The sequence below is a fragment of the Tasmannia lanceolata genome, unplaced genomic scaffold (genome assembly GCF_043159265.1).
Source record: "Tasmannia lanceolata isolate RefF3 unplaced genomic scaffold, GAP_Taslan_0.1 ptg000007l, whole genome shotgun sequence".
NCBI classification, from domain to species: Eukaryota; Viridiplantae; Streptophyta; class Magnoliopsida; order Canellales; family Winteraceae; genus Tasmannia; species Tasmannia lanceolata.
The window spans coordinates 14,557,524-14,580,756 of record NW_027518684.1 but is presented as its reverse complement, the minus strand read 5'-3'; the positions used below and the strand labels follow the sequence as shown (position 1 = coordinate 14,580,756).

The following is a 23,233-nucleotide window of genomic DNA, read 5'->3' as shown; positions in this document are numbered from 1 at the left end:
ACAATCTCAGCTCTTTGATATTTTTGTTAGGGTAATTTTCATGGGGAAGTGATATTTACGCCCCTTTTGATCACCAGGGACACCCAACGTCAGTGTATCAATGGCAAAAAGGGAGGTGATGTACTTTATGTCAAAAAAATCCAGTGGCTTTGATTGCAAAGTACACTGCCAAATGGGTGTCCGTGGTGATGAAAGGGACGTAAATATCATTTCCCTTTTCATGGTCAACTTTTTACCAAAACTGTGCCTGTTTTATAAGCGTTCAGAAAAACAGAGTGTTCCTTTTGCGAGATAAAGGAGTGAGACGAGGCGTCTATTGCCTTCTCGCGAGATTTTCACTTGCCTCATCTTTTGCTGGCGCGGATATGCAGACTAGAATGACGACGTCCAGTAAAATGAAATTGAAGCTCAATATTTTATTATGTACAGGCTGTTTATTCCGCACTCCCTTATCTTGATAATAACACACCCTTATAAGGCACTTTTGTTAGTGTTCATCACAATAGGAACATAGGCCAACTTTGAAAAAACGCTGATAACAATATGGATTGAAATTAAAATAGTAAAAGAACATACCGGAAGCCATAAATATTATTTTGTTAACTCTTGAAATGGTTCTACTCCGGTATATCTCCTTGTTCCACAACAGATAGTGATGTGATTGTTTTCCTCTTTCTCTTAGATGTGGATTCACAAATAAAGGAAAGATTAGTTGTGTACAAGTAGGGACCGGAGGTTTCTCTTATAAACATATGAGGGAAGGAATGCAACTCCTCATCACGCTGACTTTTCTCTCAAACATCTATTTATTTACACATGTTCCAAGTATACCCTTTCACAATAAAGAGATACGTCTTATTCTTTAAACATGTAAATAACTAAAATGATCTTGGCCATTGATCTTGCTAAGACCACATCCGCCGTTAAGATTAAATCCTAACAACCTTTTCATGTTTCCCTCACTCCACCGTCTCTATTCTCTCCCTCCGAGCCTATGTCACAAAATAGTTCTCGATAATTTTCCGGCATGGAAAAATCTCAAGAGATATATATATATATATATATATATATATATATATATATATATATATATATATATATATATATATTTTTAGGTTCATATCAGGTAAAAATGATAAAATAATATTATTTAAAAGAGGAATTCTAAACTCACAGGAGCCCTTGCTGAAACGGGAGAGAAGGGCGGCACCATTGGCTCCACGTCATCATAAACTAAGAAAAATTCTAAAATAAAAAGGGAAATGATATCAATGTTTAGATAAGATGCGCAAAGCATCTTATCGTCTAGCATTTAAAGGGCTGTCAAAAGCGTTTTACAGTTCTCAAAAAGCTCTTATAAGCCCCTTATATGCTAAACGACGAGATGCTTCACTCATCTTATCAAAACAATGGAGTAGTGCAATCATTTCCTAATTAAAAATATCATGAAATTATCGCGATAAAAAAATATCGCTATTTTTTAAAGGGATATGATATTAGAAAAGCATATCTTGATGTTTCCACAAACCATCTTGTATTTTAGTATTTAAAAGGGGAGATGGTTTTTTCGCCCTATATGATAATGCGCCCCACTTTTAACGTGAGTTGTGGGCATACTTACGACGCTTTTTGACATCAAAATGCGTTATGGGGGTGGGGGGCATTATCCTTTAAAGAGCTATCAAAAGGTTATTACATCACATATCAAAACATATGGTTGTGCTGATAACATTTCCCTTTTTAAAATTCTTGGATATTTTTGGATTTTTGTCCTTTTATCAAAATAACGCCATAAAATCACTATATTTTGAAAATATCGGAGATATTTGTGACATACCTCTCAGCTCATCCCTCACAAGTTATCTCACTTATGTTCCCCGGAATAGTTTTTCATGATTACTAAACGTGCCCTAAACGAGACTTGATTGATCAATGGCTAAGGATTATCCGATTGAGGTGTTCTCAATGGCATTTGGCCCGATATGTTGTCCCCAATCAAATTAGTGGACCCGATTGTGTAAAGGCAGAACAAGTGGACCCAAAATTGTTGTTAGGACTTAGGAAGGCGCCTAAGAGAAAGAAATCCTTTCTAACATTTTGCCTTAAAACTAATTAGTAAGTGTAAGGATAAGAGAGGAGGGCAATCACCATTAAGAAAAGTCCATATTCATCATTAGGGCCCACTCTAACAGTCCACTTTTGGGTCCCGAGCAATTAAGGCCATTATCTTATAGACATCATATCTACAAATGCAAAATATCAATGGTCTTGATCACACGTAATACCACGTGTACGGTGGAATTGAGTTTACGGTCGCTTTTAATCTTAGAAAAAAGGCGGGGTGGCTATTAGATAAAGAGTAAGCAGAATTAGCTAGGGAGATGATTTTTTCACCCAGGGGAGCTCATTTTTTCGCCACCGCCTGTGGGATTATTCGCCCCCCCCCAGTTAACGTGAATTGTGGGCAGAGTCGGCAGACTTGAACCCTTTTGAGTTTTGACGTCAAATCACGTTAAAAGTGAGGCGCATTATCCTACAGTGGGGCGAAAAAAACCGGACGCATCTGAGAAGGAACATAATAACTTCCAATATATTGCAAAACGATAAAATAGCGATAAAAAAGTGAGAGTAGTTAGTTGCGAGGACTTGTTTCAAAGGTAAAAACATGGAGTCGTCATGCGGAAGTGAGCAAACGAAAAACAAAAACACATAAAATACAAAACAAAAGGCAGAGTTTTCGAACGCTGTGTAGATTCTCAAGCTTCGAATGTTTGTTCTCGGGCGACGATCTCAACTTTCAGAAAAACCCTAACCCTAACCCTACCCCCCCTACCCCAACCCTAAATGGAAGGTACTTTCTCAATATCCCAAAACCCTAACTCTCATCTCTCTCTTACTTTAATTCATCTCAAGATTTTAACTGCTCAGTAAATCCAAAACCCTAACTCTCATCTCTCTCTCTCTCTCTCTCTCTCTCTCTCTCTCTCTCTCTTATTGAAGTTCTTTATTTTCATATCTTTTTTTTATTGCTGTAAGTTTTTTCCTTTTCGAATCCTTTGCTTTTTAGGAATTTTGGCGATTTTTCGAGTTGAATGTGAAAAATGATTTTTTTTTTTTTTTTTTTTTTTACATTTTAATTTTGGATTTTGAATCGGATTTTTTGAAATTTGACTGTATTCCGGATCGGTTTGGCCTGGGAAGATTGGAAGCTAGGATTAGGTTAAAGAAATTAAATTACTCTCTTTCATTTTCAGTTGATATTCTCTAAATCTTTGCTCTGCTTCCTTTATAATCTCTTCCATTTGTTTATTGTTTTTCCTTTTGAGTACCGCGGAGTTCTTTTCTTGAGAGAAGACTTTTTTTTTCTTCTTTTCATTCTGATACGGTGAGATTTAGTTGTTTGGAAATTGAAATTAGGAGTTGATAAAAACCAGAATCTACTTTTTTTTTTTTTCAGAATTTCTGCTTTGAATTTGACTCTTTATGAAAGCCCTGCTTTTAATTTCTTTTATTCGTCTGATTATATGAGAGATATGAGTGTAATGTTGATATGTTTTGCTGACCGGAGGTATCCTTATAATTATACTACTACAAACCTACATATAGGAGCTGAGGGTGTCATGGAGGAGCATCATGACGAGCTTGGTTGTGATCATGAGTCCCACAGATGAGGAGTATGAGTTAAGGGGAAGATACCTCTAAAATTAATATTGCCATAAAAATTCTAACAACCTCGAAGGTGGGGGAGCAAGAGGGTTGGATTCTGTTTGTTTCAGAAGGATAAAAATGGAGAGAAAAGAGGAATAAAGCGGAGTATGTCAATTAGAAAAGTTCGACACCCCCACTCTCCAGTTTTATATTATGTGATAAAATCAAATTAACCAAAATTGCCTTATTGGGTAAATAGGCTTATAATCTCACTTCTAACACTTCCCCTCAAGCTGAAGCATAGATATCATCCATGCCCAACTCATTACAAGTCATTTGAATTTGACTTCTACTTAGCGCCTTAGTCAACCCATCCCCAACTTGGTCGTTAGACATAACAAATGGAGTAATTGTCTTATTACTCAGGACCCCGTCTCTGATGAAATAGCAGTCAACTTCAATGTGCTTGGGTTTTTCATGAAATACATGATTCTTGGCAATGTAGATGGTTTTCTGCAATGCATCTTCGTAATACTTGGAACAATAAAGCTTGTAGAAGAGACTTTGCCCATATCATTTCACGCGTTTTATTGGCTACAACCCTATACTCGACTTCAAAAATGTATTTGGCCACAACCTTCTGCTTCTTGTTCCTTCAGATTACTAAATTGATGAGTACAAACTTACCTAGGAATGGACCTTCAATCATTTATATCTCTAACTCAGTTAACATCAGAAAAGTTGTGATGTCCAATCGGGTAGGTCTATATGTAGAATATTTACCCTACAAATTGCATCCCAGTGTTGTTTTCTTGGCGAGTGCGTAAACTAATTAACCATCACATCTGCAAAGGTTATGTCAGGTCAATTGACCGTTAAGTTTATCATTTGCCAACCAATCTTCTTTACTATCCTCAATCACTCTATAATTCACCTTGATTAGCGTTGAGTTTTGCATTGGGATCCATCGGTGTGTCAGAAGGTTTTGTTCCTAACATGTCTCCTTTAATAGGCCAGTTGCATACTTCCTTTGGGAGAGGCTAACTCCTTTGGATATGGCCACTTCAATACCTAAGAAGTAGCTTAGATACCCATGATCTCCTGTTTAAAAAATTCATGGAAAGTGACTTTTCATATCAGCAACAGCACCCTGATCGCTCGTAGTAATAATGATGCCGTCCACATACATCACCAGAACTATCACCCCTGACTGTTGCTGATGAATAAATATAGAATGATCAGAACAGGCCTTTTTTTAGGAGTGCAACTCTGGAGGAGAATTTCTCAACCGTACCCCGACCCGACTCAACTCTCAACCAGAGGATGGTCAACCCAACCCAACCCAACCCAACCCAACCCTCGTATGATTATGCCAACCCGAACCCAACTGATGTGATCTGACCGTTGGATTGTCACTTTATTACCTAGCACATTATTTTTCTTGTTATTTGAGCATTATAGATTATTTGTTGATTTTATTTTAGACCTAGATGTGGGGGATGTCCACATCATCTAGGGCCCACTGCGCACCTTTTGCACACACCACTTTTCCTTTGATTTCCTTTGTTTAGTTGGTTTTACCTTATGTTTCTTTTCATGGACAGCAGTTAGACATTGTTTATTTTAATAAAGTTGAACCATCTATTTCCATATTTTGCTTTATTCAAGTTGTGACTTGCAATAACTGCTTAATATAATATATTACACCTATCAAAAAAAAAAAAACACTGCTTAATATAGAATATTTTCTCATTGTTTGTTTATCTTTAAGGCTAATCGACATAATTCCCTATGCTGAAATGTGTCATCAATGCCTGTTATCTGTTTTATGTTTTTGGTTCGGCTATGTGAATGTGAAGATTTGGTTCCATGGAGCTCCTAAAAGTTCTTGCAGAAGTCGTGAGCCTCCGGGTTTGCACCACCAACCCAACCCGATTTCCTAAATGTACATGATGCAACCAACAGAAAATTGGGGAAAAAACTGCAAAAACACATTCCATATCAAAGAGACAATCCAAGATAGAAGAAAGCATCAAATTCATAGCAAAGCCCGAAATCAGAACCCTAACAAATCCAAGAGGCAAAGGAGAGAGCAAAAGTGACAAGAGGAAGAAAACCTACCTAGCCCTTGAATAGCAGTTACAACTCTTCGCCTTTTTTAGAACTTTGATTGAAGCTTGCTCCGATTCTGTTTAAGCCTTCCGCTGAATCCTAACAAAATGAAAAAAGAGAAGTCTAGTAGAAACGACAGAGAGAGGGAGGCATTGGAAGAAATCCATAAAAAACGCTAAATAAAAACAAACCACCGATCGTCACTTGTTTCTTCGACCTTCGCCACTCCTCCAATCTCATTCGTTTCTTCTCCTCCTCCAATCTATAAATCCATGTTCCGCCTCTCTTCGTTCTCTTCTCATTCTGTGGCAAGTTCTTGGACGACAGGATATAATGAAGAAGATCAAACCACAAGGGATGAGGAAATCGAACTTCAAATCGAATTGGTCTTCTTCTTTTCTTCTTACTATGCTTAGGGTTAGAGGAGAGATTTGGAACTGAAATGATTTTAGGGTTAAAAGTAAAAAAATTGTTAAAAGTGGTTTTATACCTCCCGGTTTTAGTAATTTACCCTTGTACATATATACTCAGAGCTGCATTAAAACTGATAAAAGTGAAAATTTAGTCGGTTTTGTGTCGTCTCGGGTTACCTGAGACCCCAACCTGATTGTCTAGAACGCAACCCCAACCTGTGAATATTTGGGGTTGAACCCGACAGGTTCGGGTTGAGTCCGATCCGAGTTGCACCCCTAGCCCTTTTAAGTATGTACATCGCAATAACCTCACTAAAGTAATCAAACCATGTTCTATTTCAGACCATAAATGTCCTTTAGATCTTACTCACCTTCTCAGACTTCCCATGAGTAACATAACCTGGTGGTTGCTCCATGTAAACCTCTTCTTACAATTGGCCATGGGAGAAAACATTCAAAATAAGCTACACCAAAGGCTCCCTCGGCCATAAGCCTAGCCTTAACGCTCTCTATAGTACCATCAGAGTGATATTTTACACACCCTTGGCCAAAGGTTTGTAATTTTTGGCCTACTTAGATACAACATAGTAATTATTGACCTATTCACATATAGAAAAATTAAGTTTTTCAGTGGGACTGATGTATCAAAGTCCAGATCTTCAATGAAAGATTGAATACCATATCATTATATAAAGTTATAAACGGATAGTATCACACAATGTTACCATTCCAAACAAAAAAAAAAAACCGTAGTATCACACAAATGTCATAACCGAAGTAGATGCCAGAATGGACATATCGTTCCGCCTAACAGATTTTTTGGACTTGACCAACAGTGAATTCTTCATTGCATGTTATGAACTTAGAAAATTCAGGTCTGAGCTGCACACTGCCAAATTGGACCTTTGCACTGGAAACATAACAAGCCCGATCTCTGATTTCGTCAGAAATCTGCTATTCTTTTTTATCTATAACACTCCTGATTTTTTTCACTGGTTTTTGGTTGTCATGTTACTTGTTTTGTTTTATGTAAATGCTGCATTTAGAAACTTGATTTTTCCTCCATATTGGCAAGGGAGATTATATCATTTGTGTACATTATTTTTTTCTTCTGTTCGGACGATTCTATATGTTCAATTTTTTTTCATTGATTTCTTTCTAAACATGTTTTAGTAGTTCTATTTTAAAAAAAAAAAAATGTTTTAGTAGTTGCTGTTTTTCTTTTTAAGGACTTGCATAATCAGAGAAGCCTATGTACATTATAAACAATTTACTTTTGACAGGGGGATCCCCGGACCGGTTATCTGCGGAATCTGGGGCAAAAAGATACAGCGTGTCATCAGGAGGTAGAACCAGTGTCTCATCGTCTTCTGGTCGTAAAGAGTTTTTCAGGAAACTTATGGACAGTGAAATGCTGACTGAAAAACTCGGAGACTGGTTTTCAGAAATCTCAGAAAAGTCAGCATGTAGAGAGCCTGCCTTTGATGTTCCTTTTGAGCTAACAGAACTTCAAAAGTTTGATTATGCATTGGAAGGGGTTTCCTTTCAGCAGCTTATTCGGATGCCCAGTGCGGTTTATGCTTCGACCTCAGATTCTGTTGAAGCAACGGCCTATCTTGCTATAGAAGATTTCCTACACGCGAGTGCAAAGGGCTTGTGGGAGACATTTTGGGGTCAGGACCCATCAATGCCTTTCTCAGTTTCGTGTTTATATGGTGGCGGTGCAGGTTCAAAATTTTATCCGGCCGAGAGGGCAATTGCTAGTGGGAAGCTCGGAGGTCTTTGTGCGATTGCTATAATGCTGAAAAATAGCCGTCACTCGCATGGGAAATGGGACCAAATTCTCGAACTAGCACTGTTGAGGCCTGATGTCGGGACCCATCCAATGGAGAGTGATCGACGGCCTTCTCTTTCTATTTTAGGGGAGGCACTTTTCTTTGCCCTCCGTGTACTATTGTCGAGAAGCCTCAACAGATCTAACGTTCTTCACAATTCTAACTGCGTTTATGTGCTTCTTGTTGATTCTCAGTATGGTGGGGTGGTCAAAGTTGAAGGAGATGTGAACAAATTGAACCTTGATGTGAATAATGTTTATGAATGTGCCGCTGAGTGGATTAAAGAGCATTCTCAAATTACAGTTTCTCCGGTTGATCGGATCTGGAACAAGCTCGGAAACGCCAATTGGGGAGATATTGGAGCTCTACAGGTGCTTCTCGCAACATTTCATTGTATAGTTCAGTTTTCTGGAATGCCAAAACTGTCAGTTTCAGATTTAGCCTCACATCATAGCAATCGTCTCCGGAGTCGGAGAAGTGAGAGACAATTGGACGACACTCGAATGAATGGAAATGGTTTGTTCCGGTTCCAAAATCGCAGTTTCTCCCCTGAAATTGTTGAAGTTCAGGAGGAATCCATTAAAGTTGAGTCCGAAGAGACAATGAAACTAGAGCCAGGATCGATTTTGTGGCTGGATGACTCAAATCTGCAAAAGGGTTTTCAGATTAATGAAGTTTTGACTGATGGGGAGTTTCCTATTTACTGTGCAACGCCTATTGAAGAACCGGGGAAGGCACTACTATTGTATGTTGGTTCTCATCCTTCTCAGCTGGAACCCGCATGGGAGGATATGAGCTTATGGTACCAGGTTCAGCGGCAGACAAAAATCTTGACTGTAATGAAACAGAGAGGTGTTAACAGCAAGTATCTTCCTCTGCTGGTTGCATCGGGCAGGATAGTTCACCCCGGTCAATGTCGAAAACCAAGCTCTGTTGGGAACTGTGACCACCCATGGTGTGGGACCCCAATCCTTGTTACCTCCCCAGTTGGTGAATTTGTTTCTGACATGGTAAGAAGTGGGCAATTTGGTTCAGATGAGGCTCTTAGGTGCTGCCACGATTGCTTATCTGCACTGTCGGTTGCAGCCTCTGCTGGAGTTCGGCACAGTGACATCCGCCCGGAGAATGTGATTCGTGTTAGCTCTGGTGTAAAGCATCCCTATTATGTCATTATTGGGTGGGGCCATGCCATTTTGGAAGATAGAGATCGCCCAGCCATGAACCTTCTCTTCTCTTCAACGTATGCCCTTCAAGAAGGAAAGCTGTGCTCGGCTTCGGATGCAGAGAGCCTCATCTATTTGCTGTATTTTTCTTGCGGTGGCATTTTACCGGACTTGGATTCAGTTGAAGGGGCACTACAGTGGAGAGAGGCGTCGTGGTCAAGAAGGTTGATTCAGCAGAAACTCGGGGACATCTCTACTGTGCTTAAAGCTTTTGCTGATTATGTAGACAGCCTTTGTGGTACACCTTATCCCATGGATTATGAAATATGGTTGAGGCGGTTGAGGAAGACTATTCATGGTGAAGAACATGGGAAAGAAATTGATCCTTCAGGTTAGATTTTATTTTTCTTTTTTTCCGCCTTTTTTGTAGTCAGAGAGGCACAGCGTAGCCCTCTAAAGCATCTGGAAGGTGATTGTTGCCCAAGATTGGAGTTGTTTATTTAGATTTGGAGACGTTTCCAATCACTAGTGTTTAAAGGTTTAACCTTTTCTCGCTGGAGGTTGAGGTGGGCTGTGCAGATTTTATATAGTTTGAATGGACTCGGGACAATGCAAATTTCAGAGGTCCTCTGAAGCACCTGGAACATTATTCTTTCCCTCAACCTGAGATGGACTTTTCAGATGGATCATGCGTCCGTCCTTAGATTCATTGGCTCTCTGTATAATTCCATGCAGGTCTTGCTCTTCTTTTGGATCTTCTAAATTGGGGCATCGTCCTTCCCCAATATTGAAATGTTATGATTATCGTTATTATCATTATTGTATTTTTGCAAAGATGAGTTTTCCGTTCTTATCTTGAAGGTTTCTGTTTAATTGTTTGGAATTGAAGTTTATGGTACAGGAGAACATCTGCAACATTCAGGACAGTATTGTTTTCTGGAAATGTTATTTTTTAAAGTTAGTAGCATGGCTGGTGGGTGTGCTAGAATTCGCTACCTCCAAAGCAAATATAATGTTATCCTAGGAAATGTGATGCCATTTTTATCCGTGTTTCTTCTTTCATTATATGTAGCTGAATTTTAGAATATTATTTCTTCTTTCTTTATAAGTCGAAAGCAGATACAAAATTAAAGATTGGAAGAGGCTTAATTCAAAAGATAGTTAAAGCCAAAACCTTAGTGGATAAGTAGGAATTATGTTTGGCAACCCCTTGAATATTCTAGCATTCCTCTCTTTCCACAACACTCAAATCATTACAGGAAAGGAGATGTTCCACAGGCTCTTTCTTCTTTCCCCCGAGGGACCGATTGCCAACAATCTATCAAGTCCATAAGATTTTTTGAAAACACACAAGATATTCCAAATCTTGCCAGGATGCTACTCCAAACATACCTAGCCACCTTGTAGTGGATGAATAAATGATCAACAGATTCCCTGTCTTGAATGCAAAGTGCACAGTGATCCACAATCAACATCTTATGCTCCCTCAAAAAATCCAATCGTCTGAATACGATCCTAAAGTGCTGCCCAACCAAAAACGCCCACTCGGGGGGAACCGGGATAGACCAAACCTAGCAACTCCGAGAACTAGCAAAGTGTGTTGTTACTATTGAAAATTTTTGTTAGTCGCTAGAGATTTCATAGCCTTCATTTTAATCTTCTAGTACTGCTCTACTTTTCATAACTTTGATGACCTTGGATAGGATAGAATGGAAGAAAATGATCCACATAGAAGCACCCAACTAGAGCCAGGATTAGAGCTGGATATATTCCTTTCACATTCTTCGTGAAATTTTTCTAAAGGATTCATTTAGCTGACCCCAACTAGTTTGGGACAAAGGCTTTGTTGAGTTGAGTATTATTGCTCGACTTTTCGTAACTTCATCGTAACTTCAGTCGTATTTTTTGCAAGGAGTTGAAAGATGCATATGCTTTTCTGATATAAGTTGAGTATTTTGATCACTATTCATAGTTGAGACCCAAAAATGTTAGGAGAACTTCAGTACATTTTTCATAGACACAGAAAGCTTTGACCTATACAAGCTTGCTCTCTAATTTTCTGCTGTACTTCAAAACAACCGTTTTTAGTGGATGGAAAATCATGGTTTGAGCAGATCTTAAATGTATTATTTCTGTTTTAAGGTTTTTTTTTCTTTCAGCACCATATTTACAATGGGAAAAGTACCCTCATCTTTCCTACATATGATGGAAAACTTGGGTGGCCCAACAGGTAATTTAAAACCATACAAATGTAAAGTTTTCCTTAACTATTAAATATATACTATATTTAATGGAAAACTGGGGTGGCCCTGAGGGTATTTTGAACCTTATAAGTGTAAATTTCTCATTAGCTATTAAATACTTTATATCTTATCTACTAATATATATACCACATATAATGGGAAAGCTTGGCTTACTGACAAGGTTATTTGAAACCTTATAAATGCGTCGGTTTTCTGTAACTATTTAATATCTTACAAATGTAAATTTCCTTGTATCTATTAAATATCTTATAAATGTAAATTTCTCTATAGCTATTAAATACCTTACAGATGTTGGTTTCTTTGTAGCTATTAGGTATACCTTAAAATTTTATGCCCATGCCCTATTTTTACCTAAATTTAGTCATAAAACCGCATACTTTTTTCATGAATATTGTTCATGCTTAGCATGTGCTTTTTTCTTGTCAATATAAAGCCCTAGTTTCATACAAGAATGTTATAATAGTAACAATAATCAGATTTTAATGGACAGACAACTTGACCCTAACTTAGATGCAGGGGAAGCGAGGTATGTTTTGATCCTCCATCATCACAAGAGGTGTGTCGGTGATGTTATTGATTAGCAATCTTAAGGAGAAAGAAGGAGCAAGATTCCGAGGACACTTGCTTTGGCTTTATACGGAGATATGTCTCTGACCCAAGTATGTGGAGTTTTTATTGTAAGCTTTCATGTCCGATCTGGTTGCTTAAAATTGTTGGAACGGATGAGCTGTCGTCAAGTGACACGAACACAGACTTTACTCTCCAGGGATGCCGGCGTAACTTTAGTCCAGTGAGTGGGGTTCGTCGTCCGAAGTCGAAGCTAAGTAGAACATGGGGCTCGGACTTCTACTGTGTCGGTTCGGACTAATCATCTGGGGAGCAGATGGGTTTTGAAGGGTTGAGAAAAATTTTCTGAGTTGTGGGTGTTTGGTGTGGAGCGCCGTCTCCGTCGTGTCCCAGTCGTCTTGGTGGGGTTTCTCCTGGTTGGTATCGGTATATCTCCTCCCATTTCTGCTGTCTCTTCTTCTTCGGCCGTCCTTTCTGTCTCGGATTCTCTGTTTGTTTCGTATTCGTCTTCTTCTTCTTCGTCTGTACTAGTGGAAGTACTCTCTGTTTCCGAGTCTGACTCCCAACAGTATACACTCCTGGTTCATCATATTCATTATCAGTCTCTGAATCGATTCCCAATTCGTTATCTTCTTCTGCTTCCGTCTCATCCTCACAGGGGTGTGGTGAGATTGGTCCGCACATTGTGAGTCAGTGAAGAGTGGGTTGGCTCACCAGCTCGAATGGAGGAGTATACGAAGAATATGCGTTCGACTGGTTTGGAGAAGAGTCGAACTGCCTCCCAGGCCGTTTTCGAAAATCGTAACAACGATGGCCGGAAAAAACAAAACTACAATGGAGGGGAAAGCTCAGGCGACAACTGGAAAGTTAAACGGAGTCGTAGGGAGGAGCGTTTGCAAAGGGTAACAATTAAAAGAAAAGAAAGTAATCTGGGGACTGGAGGTGCTCAAGGTGCAATTTCTTAATTTCAGAAGAAGAACCGAATGTTACAGATGCATGAAGATGTGGTCTGGTTTTGATTTCAATTTCCCAGCTGGATTCCACAAAATTTTTCCAACGAACTCAATCAGAACTCTAAAGAAGCATCTACCCAGAAATCTTATGAATAAAAGAACGGTGGAGGAGGTATTAAGGAGTCCAGTAGAGGAGTTTGGGAGTCAGCAGGTGGAGGAATCTGTAGGGGTAGCCCCGAAAGTGATCGACAGTCTTACTATATGCCCTGAAGAAATATGGGCTGAATCCATAGAGTTGGGCTCTAGATTTGGCATCCAAAGAACCATATGGGGTAAAACTAAAAAAGGGGCAGATAAAGACTCTAGGGAGTTGAAGAGGTGGTTAGAGAAATCCTCGGGGATTTCAGCAGAATTTGAGATTCTGCAGATTGCCAAAGGGGAGTTCCCTATAACTTCCTCTCCGGATGCTTCATATATTGATTGCAGACTACACTGGTCTAATGCAGAGGATAACCCTTTTGAAGAGTTGTGTGAATGGAAGGATAAATTCTCAGGGACTTTTACTTCTTCGTGGTGGTCGATTGAAGGTCTTCCTCCCCATGCATGGATAGTTGAAAATTTTAGAAAAATAGGATGTCGAATTGGAAGAGTCTTAGCAATAGATGGTTCCTGTAATGAAGGTGGTGGCTATGAGAAAGCGCTAATCCTGCTTATGACTACATTATCCGCACCAGATTTAATCAAGCTTCCGGTATGCATTGATGAAACAGTATATTGGGTGTTGGCGGTAAGAAATGTCACTCGCCCTTCTGTATACAATGTTCGACAATCGGAGGAAACATCAGCTTTATTTCAGCAACCATGGTCGGGTTCTCTCTATTACTTTGGAAAGGGTCCGTCGGAGAAGATGATGGTGCTTGGTAGCAAACAAGGTGTAGTGGGGCTAATAAGCGCCTCTTCCTCTTGTCACCAACCCAGCTACGTGTATCCCTCAGACAGCGATAGCGTGAGATAAGGGAAAGATGGGACAAGAGACATGCATGCAGGTTCTGGGCTACAGTGGACGGGTGACGTGCCTCGTGGTGAAAGCTCTCCCATACGGCGGAAATCAGCTTTTAACATTTCAATTCCCTAAGATGGTGCATCTCCGTTGATCCGATTGGAGAGTCCCCCTCCGTCTGATTCATGTCTTATTGATTCATGGGCCCCATGCAGCCCGCCAAATGCAATGGGCCTTCCTGAAGATGTTATTAATGGGCTTTCGCCTTTTCAGACGGCGTGGCCATCGAAAAGGGGTGAAGTCCATTTTGGTTTTTTAAAAGTTGGTGAGAGTAGTCCATCTTCATCGTTGATTCGGTTGACGGTATATGTTGAACATCTTCTCAAGCTTCCAGAATCTAGGATTGTTTTGCTAGGCGATAAGGCCTCAAGTGGAAACTCTCGTCTATCGGTCAACCTGTTTGACGATTTTTCTGAAGCTTCCTATGAGGAGCCTTCTTTAGGAGGTGATCAAGAAGGACTTTGTAAGCCCAATGGTTTTCACCTTGGCATTCCCATCTTGTTTTGATGATTCCAATACACAAGTGATCTTTTATCACTAATGTGTTTGAATGTCTAAGTTGTAGATTATGATAAAGTAAGATCAAGGATGCTTGGATTGAAGGCCAAGAAGCTCACATTGGACCACCAATTGGAAGGCCAAAGTCATCAAGCAAGAAGTCATGAAGACTTGAAGACATGAAGAAATTCATATTGAAGACCATTTTTTGTCTTTTAGAATGTATTTGATCCAAACCTAGATTAGGCTTTTAGAGGCAAAATTAAGTTAATCTCACACACCCTAAATAAACAAGTGATTGTATTTGTGGAGTTCCAACACCTTGGAACCCTCATAGCAATCCCATCATGGTTGAGAATTGGAAGCCCAAAACAGAATTGAAAATCTGCTCTGCATAGGCTTCTCGGAACTCCGAGAGTTTTTCTCGGAACTCCGGGAATTCTCGGAACTCCGAGAAATAGTCCAGTAGATCATTTTCCAACTTCTGTGTGTATTCTCGGAACTCCGAGATTTATTCTCGGAACTCCGAGAATTCTTCTCGGAACTCCGAGAATTATTCTCGGAACTCCGAGAACACTCCAACGGTCTGAAAAAGAGCCGTTTGGAATTTTGCTGGAATTACCTCAATGCCATTGAACGGTCATATTTTGGTTTTCCTATAAATATGGGTTTTCTAAACATACATATGATCAATCCTAACACTCTAAAACTTCATTTGAATATCCAAGAGTGAATCAAACTTCAATTGTGCCTCTCATCACCATCTTTAGGATTTGGATCATAGGCTCAAATTTGTACATCCATTTTGTAACCCTTGTGAGGGATTTTTCATTTCTTTCTTTCAACCTTCGAGAGTTGTATTCGGGCGAGTATTCGGAGAAGCGAAGCCCATTCTCCGTGGTGAGGATAGCCACCGAGGTTAAAGCTGTTGGGGTGAGGATAGCCACCAAAGTTAAAGCTATTGTAATTGGCATTCGATCTTCGCCAAGGTTAAGAAGATCAAATAGTGAAGCCATCAACGGGTTTGGTTGGTGGAGTGGAGTAGGCCTCGGATTTGAGGACCGAACCACTTTAAATCTCGGGTGCACTCTTTCTATCTCTTTGCTCTTTTATTTGCATTGCACCATTAGATTTAACTTGTATGCTTGAATATTGATTCTTGATCTCTTAACTTTAAAATCAGTTTAAAGGTTTTAAATTGGTAGATTCTATTTCTTAAAAACAACCATATTCTCCCTCCTCATTGTGTTGCCATTCTAGTATAACTTGGGACCCCCTACATCAGATTTTCACTTGGTATCAAAGCCTTGGCTCTTAAAAGATTTTAAAATTTTTAAGAAAATTATTTCAAAATCTAACTAGGGAAAGATTTTATTTGGCAACTTCTAATTGTGAAATGGCACACCAAATTGGAACCGGACTTCCGGAAGGCCATTCCACAACTAGACCTCCTTTCTTCAATGGGTCAAACTATGGACATTGGAAAACAAGGATGCGCATCTATCTTCTTTCGATAGATGTGGAACTTTGGTACATTGTTGAAAATGGATACAATGTACCTTCCAAACCATTTGAAGAATGGAATGTGGTAGAGAAAAGGCAAGCTAATTTGAACTACAAAGCAATAAATTCTTTGTTTTGTGCCTTAGCTACCGAGGAGTTCAATCGAGTTGCTCTTTTTGATTCCGCCAAGACTATTTGGGATACCCTTGCGACTACCCATGAGGGAACATCACAAGTCAAGGATTCCAAAATAAACTTGTTAAAGAGCAAGTATGAAATGTTTAGAATGAGTCCAAACGAGAGTATTTCGGAAATGTATACTCGTTTTTCTATTATTTCTAACGAACTGGCTAATCTTGGTAAATCTTATCCTACTGATGAGCTTGTAAGTAAGCTGCTTAGGTCTCTTCCTCCACATTGGGATCCAAAGGTGACCGCGATTCAAGAGTCAAAAAATCTCAAGACGCTAACCATAGAGGAGCTTATAGGATCTCTCATCACCCATGAGATGCTCCTAACTAGTCGACAAGAGGAAAAGAAGCCAAAGGAGAAGGAGAGGGAATTTAGATCCCTAGCACTCAAGGCTTCCAAGGAAGACTCATCAAGTGAAGCGGATAGTGACGAAGAAGAAGCTTTACGAAGATTCAAGAGCTTGTGGAGAAAGAAGCATAAGAAAGATAAGAAGAAGAAAGAAGAAAGTGATGTTGATGGAGCCTTAAGATGCTTCAATTGCAAGAAGATTGGACACAAAAGACCGGATTGTTCACTTCTAAAATCAACTTCCTCTAAATACAAGGGTAAGAAGGATTGGAAGAAGCATAAAGCTCTTGCCGCCGGTTGGGATGCGTTAAGCACATCGGGCAAAAGCTCAAGTGAAGGGGAAGAAAATAAAAAAGATGATCTTTGCTTCATGACATTCACCCATGAAGTTGAGGTAAACTCTAACCCCTCATATTCTTCATCTAGTAGTAAAAGTGATAGCATACCTTATGATGAATTGTGTGAAACCTTGCATACCCAAATTTCCAAAAACAAGGTTCTTAAAAAATCCATTTTAAAATTAGAAAAAGAACTTGATTTTTTGAAAAGAGATTTATCTTCTTCCATATCTCAAGAACAAGTTAATCTTGCAAATCATAAACTTGAGATTGATACCCTTAAGGGTAGTTTGGATGAGAAAACTTGCCAACTTTTAAAACTTCAAAATATGGCAAGCTCCTCCAATTCTTATGAAGATGAAAGAAATGAGCTTTTAGTTCAAACATCCCATCTTCATAATGAAAATGAGAGACTTAGATTATGTTTACATGGATTTTTAAATGGAAATAAAATTATTGACATAATCCTAAGTAAAACTAGTCTTAGACCTCAACATGCTTATCATGATAGGACTAGTGTATCTAACCCTCTTGTTAGATGCCATTTTTGTGGAATGAATGGTCATTACCAATTCCAATGTGCATCCAAGAGTAGGGCTAGATGTGGGACCAAGAAATCTTGGGTTCCCCAAACCCCCATATGATGTTATTCATATTGTATAGATTAGGGGTTTTTGAACTTAAAATTGAATATATTTCATTTGTATGGTTTTTTGTTAACCCCCTCTTGTATTGTAAAATTATTTTAACTAGGGGGAGTTAAAATTGAATTTTTCTTTGAAAAAGGGGGAGCTTTAAAATTGTAAATTTTAAACCCTTTGTTTTTCTTACCCCTTCTTTTTGTTGATGACAAAGGGGGAGAAGAATCTAGAGTAAAGACTCTAGAGTAAGAAAAATATGAAAAGAGTATATACCTTAATTTGTAAATCTCTTGTGCTTGTCATCATAAAAAAGGGGGAGATTGTAAGCCCAATGGTTTTCACCTTGGCATTCCCATCTTGTTTTGATGATTCCAATACACAAGTGATCTTTTATCACTAATGTGTTTGAATGTCTAAGTTGTAGATTATGATAAAGTAAGATCAAGGATGCTTGGATTGAAGGCCAAGAAGCTCACATTGGACCACCAATTAGAAGGCCAAAGTCATCAAGCAAGAAGTCATGAAGACTTGAAGACATGAAGAAATTCATATTGAAGACCATTTTTTGTCTTTTAGAATGTATTTGATCCAAACCTAGATTAGGCTTTTAGAGGCAAAATTAAGTTAATCTCACACACCCTAAATAAACAAGTGATTGTATTTGTGGAGTTCCAACACCTTGGAACCCTCATAGCAATCCCATCATGGTTGAGAATTGGAAGCCCAAAACAGAATTGAAAATCTGCTCTGCATAGGCTTCTCGGAACTCTGAGAGTTTTTCTCGGAACTCCGAGAATTATTCTCGGAACTCCGAGAAATAGTCCAGTAGATCATTTTCCAACTTCTGTGTGTATTCTCGGAACTCCGAGATTTATTCTCGGAACTCCGAGAATTATTCTCGGAACTCCGAGAACACTCCAACGGTCTGAAAAAGAGCCGTTTGGAATTTTGCTGGAATTACCTCAATGCCATTGAACGGTCATATTTTGGTTTTCCTATAAATATGGGTTTTCTAAACATACATATGATCAATCCTAACACTCTAAAACTTCATTTGAATATCCAAGAGTGAATCAAACTTCAATTGTGCCTCTCATCACCATCTTTAGGATTTGGATCATAGGCTCAAATTTGTACATCCATTTTGTAACCCTTGTGAGGGATTTTTCATTTCTTTCTTTCAACCTTCGAGAGTTGTATTCGGGCGAGTATTCGGAGAAGCGAAGCCCATTCTCCGTGGTGAGGATAGCCACCGAGGTTAAAGCTGTTGGGGTGAGGATAGCCACCAAAGTTAAAGCTATTGTAATTGGCATTCAATCTTCGCCAAGGTTAAGAAGATCAAATAGTGAAGCCATCAACGGGTTTGGTTGGTGGAGTGGAGTAGGCCTCGGATTTGAGGACCGAACCACTTTAAATCTCGGGTGCACTCTTTCTATCTCTTTGCTCTTTTATTTGCATTGCACCATTAGATTTAACTTGTATGCTTGAATATTGATTCTTGATCTCTTAACTTTAAAATCGGTTTAAAGGTTTTAAATTGGCAGATTCTATTTCTTAAAAACAACCATATTCTCCCTCCTCATTGTGTTGCCATTCTAGTATAACTTGGGACCCCCCTACATCAGATTTTCAGACTTGCTCCATTAAAGGGGGGGTTCCAGGGTCAATTTTATTTGGAATCTACAGATTAGGGCAATTTTTCTCTTGTTCCAAGTGAAGCGATTCAAAACTCCGAGGAGGCACGCAGGGGGTTTGACTCAGGAAAGGGAGTATGTCATAGTCAATTATGGGTGGACTCAATAGAGAAATGCCTAATCTCTGTTTGTTCCAGCCATCCGACGGTTGGTATTACACAGATCGATAGTTGGTATAATATGGAAGAGGAAGCTTATAGCGGGTGTGGGTCTCCATCCCGAGAAGCTTCAGAAAGGGATAGCCTAGCTATAGTTCTAGGAGTGGAGGACAATCTTAGACCCATTTCCTGGGTCGACCCTAAATCTGAAATTTTAGAGATTTTCGTGAACCATATCATTTCCACTAGCAGAGTCTTAGGTTTGTCGTACTCGGGCCCGGAAGATCAGCTGAGGTCTATGTTAAGAGTTGCGGAGATAAGAGAAATGGATCATCAGAGCTTTTCAGATCCTTCAAGTGTTGAAGGCGTCAGGAAGTTGTTACGGGAACTAGCAAAACTAAAATCGGATGTGAATTATGGAGACTCTGCCGCCAGAAAGCAGGATGTTCGTAACGTGAGGGGTCTTAGAAGAAATTGCTCAAGAGGAAGTGGTACGCGGTCGTCTGGTTTTTCATGAAGATAATATCACGGAATGTAAATGGTTTGGGGTCTTTAGAAAAAAAAGGCCCCTATTAAAGAAATAGTAAAAATTAATAAGCCGGTTTTAGTTTGCATCCAAGAAACAAAGATGGGGGCGGTTAACAGATCTATAGTCAAGAGTTTAGGCGGCAATGCGAATTGGGATTGCTTATCTCTGGATGTTGTTGGAGCTGCAGAAGGCATTTTAGTTATGTGGGATCAATCAAATTGGGAGCTTCAAGAGTCTTGGGTAGGCCAGTTTTCCGTTTCAGTAGTTCTCATAAAGGTGGGAGAAGCGGTTATGGTTACTTTCTCAGGAATTTATGGTCCTACAGATAGGATGAAGAAGCGTCAGCTGTGGGAGGAACTTACTATGATTAGAAGTAAATGGGTTAATCCTTGGTGTTTGGGGGGAGATTTTAATGAAATCAGAAGTGTCGAAGAAATGCTGGGGTGTAGAACTACTCAGAATATGATTGATTTCTCAGATTTCATTGCTGAGAATGAATTGATTGATATTCCGCTGAAGGGGGCTAGATTCTCTTCGTCCAGAAATCCCAGTAAAAGTTGATTAGATCGTTTTTTGTTTTGCCATGGTTGGATCTCCCTTTTCCCGGAAGTGTCTTAGAAGGCGCTCGTTCATTCAGTTTCTGATCATTGCCCGCTTTTGTTGGATCCAAGATTGGATTCGTGGGGGCCCTCCCCTTTCAGATTCGATTTAGCGTGGTTAGAAATCCCGAAAGTGGACGAGATGATGGGGGATGGTGGGCATCATACAAGGTTGAAGGGGCGGTGGATTTTATTATAGGGGAGAAACTCAGATTTGTAAAAAAGAGGCTCAAAGAGTGGAATTCCCACAGGTTAGGGGCAATCTATGAGAGAAAATTATGGTTACAAAATCGAATCAGGGACATTTCTATAGCTGACGAGGAAAGGTTAGCTTCAGAGGATGATTTGCATGTTCTGGGAAAAGTCAAGGAGGAACACAAAGTTCTTCTCCTACAGGAAGAAATATTTTGGAGGCAGAAGTCCAGAGTAAATTGGCTAAAAGAAGGTAATAAAAACACTGCTTACTTTCATAGCATGGCAAGTGCCAGAAGGCGGAACAATAGAATCGAGGCATTGGAGGTTAAGGGATTTTTATCTTGTAGCAAAGATGTGATTACCAAGGAAATTGTGGACTACTACAGATCGTTATATTCTTCGGAAAATATAGTCAGGCCTAGGCTAGATGAGGTGGAGAAAGGGGTTTTCTCGATGAATCGTGACAAAGCTCCAGGACCGGATGGTTTCTGCCTTGCATTCTTCCAGGTTTGTTGGGAGAGTGTGAAGGGTGACATACTGTCATTTTTAGAGAATTTTATGATGGCATGGAGTTGGACAGAGGAACTGGCGCCACCTTTATTGCTCTTGTGCCAAAAGTTAAAGGTACGGTGAAAGTCTCTGATTTCAGGCCTATTAGTCTGGTGGGTTGTATTTATAAGGTTTTGTCAAAAGTATTGGCGGATCGAATAAAGATGGTCCTTCCTTTTATCATCTCCGAGAATCAGTGTGCCTTTGTGAGCCAGAGACAAATCTTGGATTGCTAGCTGGTGGCAAATGAAATGGTGGATTGGATGGCAAAATTAGGTGAGGAAGCTGGACATGGAAAAAGCGTATGACAGAGTGGATTGGCACTATTTAGATTATTTTCTTGAAAGGATGGGTTTCGGTGTGAAGTGGCGGGGTTGGATTAGAAGTTGTTTATCTTCGGCCTAGTTCTCCATTCTTATTAATGGCTCTCCAAAAGGTTTTTTCAAATCCTTGCGAGGCTTGCGCCAATGGGATCCTTTATCTCCCTTTCTATTTGTGATAGTAGCTGAAGCTTTGAGCGTGCTGATGTTGAAAGGAAGATCGGAAGGTCTGATCTCAGGAGTTAAATGCAGCCAGAATGGGATCGAGGTGTTGCATTTACAATTTGCGGACGATACTTTACTTTTTAGTTCCCCCAGGCCTCAAAGATTCTCAACCTTAAGGCGATTCTCCGATGTTATGAAATAGTTACAGGACTCAGATCAAACTTCTCCAAATCTAGATTGTATGCTATGAATATCGATGAGGCAGAAGCCTCTAGACTAGCCAATATTATGGGTTGTCCATTGGAAAGTCTGCCTTCTTCCTATTTGGGATTGCCTTTGGGGATGGGTCGTCCTCACAAAAGTGAATGGGATCCCATTGTGGAAAGAATCGAAAGAAGACTTGATACATGGAAGAGGAATTTGGTCTCTAAAGGAGGAAGATTAACCTTGATTAAGGCAGTTTTGTCCAATATTCCCATTTACCAGTTATCTTTATTTAAATGTCCTGTGTATGTAGCTAAGCGCATTGAACAGATTCAGAGAAGATTTTTGTGGGGGGGATCGGAGAAGAAGAGGTATCTGGCTTTAGTTAGTTGGGAAAATATTTGCAAGCCAGTCCAAGGAGGAAGCCTCGGCATTAGAAGGATAAAACAGGTTAACTAAGCCTTAATGGGAAAATGGCTGTGGAGGTTCGGGGAGGAGAAATCGAGACTCTGGGCTAAAGTGATATCAGGGAAATATGGTGTTGCTCCAGGTAACTGGATTTCTTTAAATAGCTTGTACAAACCTGCAGTGACAATTTAGAGGGATATTCTCTGTCTAAATTTCAGTTTTGATCGAGGTGTTAGATACAGAGTGTATTCTGGAGACAGGATTTCCTTTTGGTCCATGCGATGGTGCTCTAGCTCCCCATTGAAAGAGTTATTCCCTGATCTATTTTTAGTTGCTGAGGATAAGTCAGCGTTAGTGAAAGATTATTTTGAGAGAATAGCTGGTAAAGTTATATGGAAACCTCTTTTTAGGAGGAATTTCTTTGATAGAGAAATGCCTTCGGTGCTCAATTTCTTCCAGGTCCTTGAACAGAATTACATCAGCTTATCAGGGGTGGATAAACGGCTTTGGGTTTTAGATTCTTCCGGCTGCTTTTCGGTCAAGTCTTTTTATAAAAGCCTAATTCCTTATAACGAAAATCCATTGGCAGCAAGGGTGTGGAAAATAAATGCACCTCCAAGAGTCTGTTTCTTTGGCTGGTCAGCGATAGGCAATAGGATCCAAACGGTGGACTTTCTGAGAAAGAGGAATATGCTGATTATCGATCATTGTGCTTTGTGTATTGAATCAGGGGAGTCGGTAGATCACATCTTCATCCACTGCAAAATAGCTCGTGAGGTATGGGGAAGGATGCTAGAAAGTTTTGGAATGAACTGGGTTTTTCCTTCCTCTCTTAAAGAATTATTCGAAGGCTGGCTATGTAATCTATGGAGGAAAAAAGGAAAAACTCTATGGTGGCTCTCCTCATTGATGGCCATAATGTGGGTTCTGTGGATTG

At 39.6% G+C, this 23,233-nt stretch overlaps 2 protein-coding genes across 2 annotated transcripts; both read left to right on the top strand.

Moving 5' to 3' along the window:
* The first annotated feature begins 2,635 nt into the window (after positions 1-2,635).
* On the top strand, positions 2,636-10,138 carry LOC143882035 (Protein kinase superfamily protein). The gene is made up of 2 exons (XM_077385420.1): positions 2,636-2,851; positions 7,457-10,138. The coding sequence occupies exons 1-2, from the start codon at positions 2,845-2,847 to the stop codon at positions 9,565-9,567; spliced, it is 2,118 nt and encodes a 705-aa protein (XP_077241535.1). The 5' UTR covers positions 2,636-2,844; the 3' UTR covers positions 9,568-10,138.
* Positions 10,139-19,955: 9,817 nt separating this feature from the next.
* LOC143880611 (uncharacterized) lies at positions 19,956-22,347 on the top strand. The gene is made up of 3 exons (XM_077383597.1): positions 19,956-20,378; positions 20,528-21,274; positions 21,829-22,347. The coding sequence occupies exons 1-3, from the start codon at positions 19,956-19,958 to the stop codon at positions 22,345-22,347; spliced, it is 1,689 nt and encodes a 562-aa protein (XP_077239712.1).
* The last annotated feature ends 886 nt before the right edge of the window (positions 22,348-23,233 follow it).

Excerpts from the sequence above, each read along its gene's own strand:
- LOC143880611 (XM_077383597.1), top strand. The coding sequence starts at position 19,956 with ATGGGGGCGGTTAACAGATCTATAGTCAAGAGTTTAGGCGGCAATGCG. Across the intron at positions 20,379-20,527 it reads TTGATATTCCGCTGAAGGGG|ATTGGATTCGTGGGGGCCCT; the intron begins GCTAGATTCTCT and ends GTTGGATCCAAG. Across the intron at positions 21,275-21,828 it reads TCTTGTGCCAAAAGTTAAAG|TTCCCCCAGGCCTCAAAGAT; the intron begins GTACGGTGAAAG and ends TTTACTTTTTAG.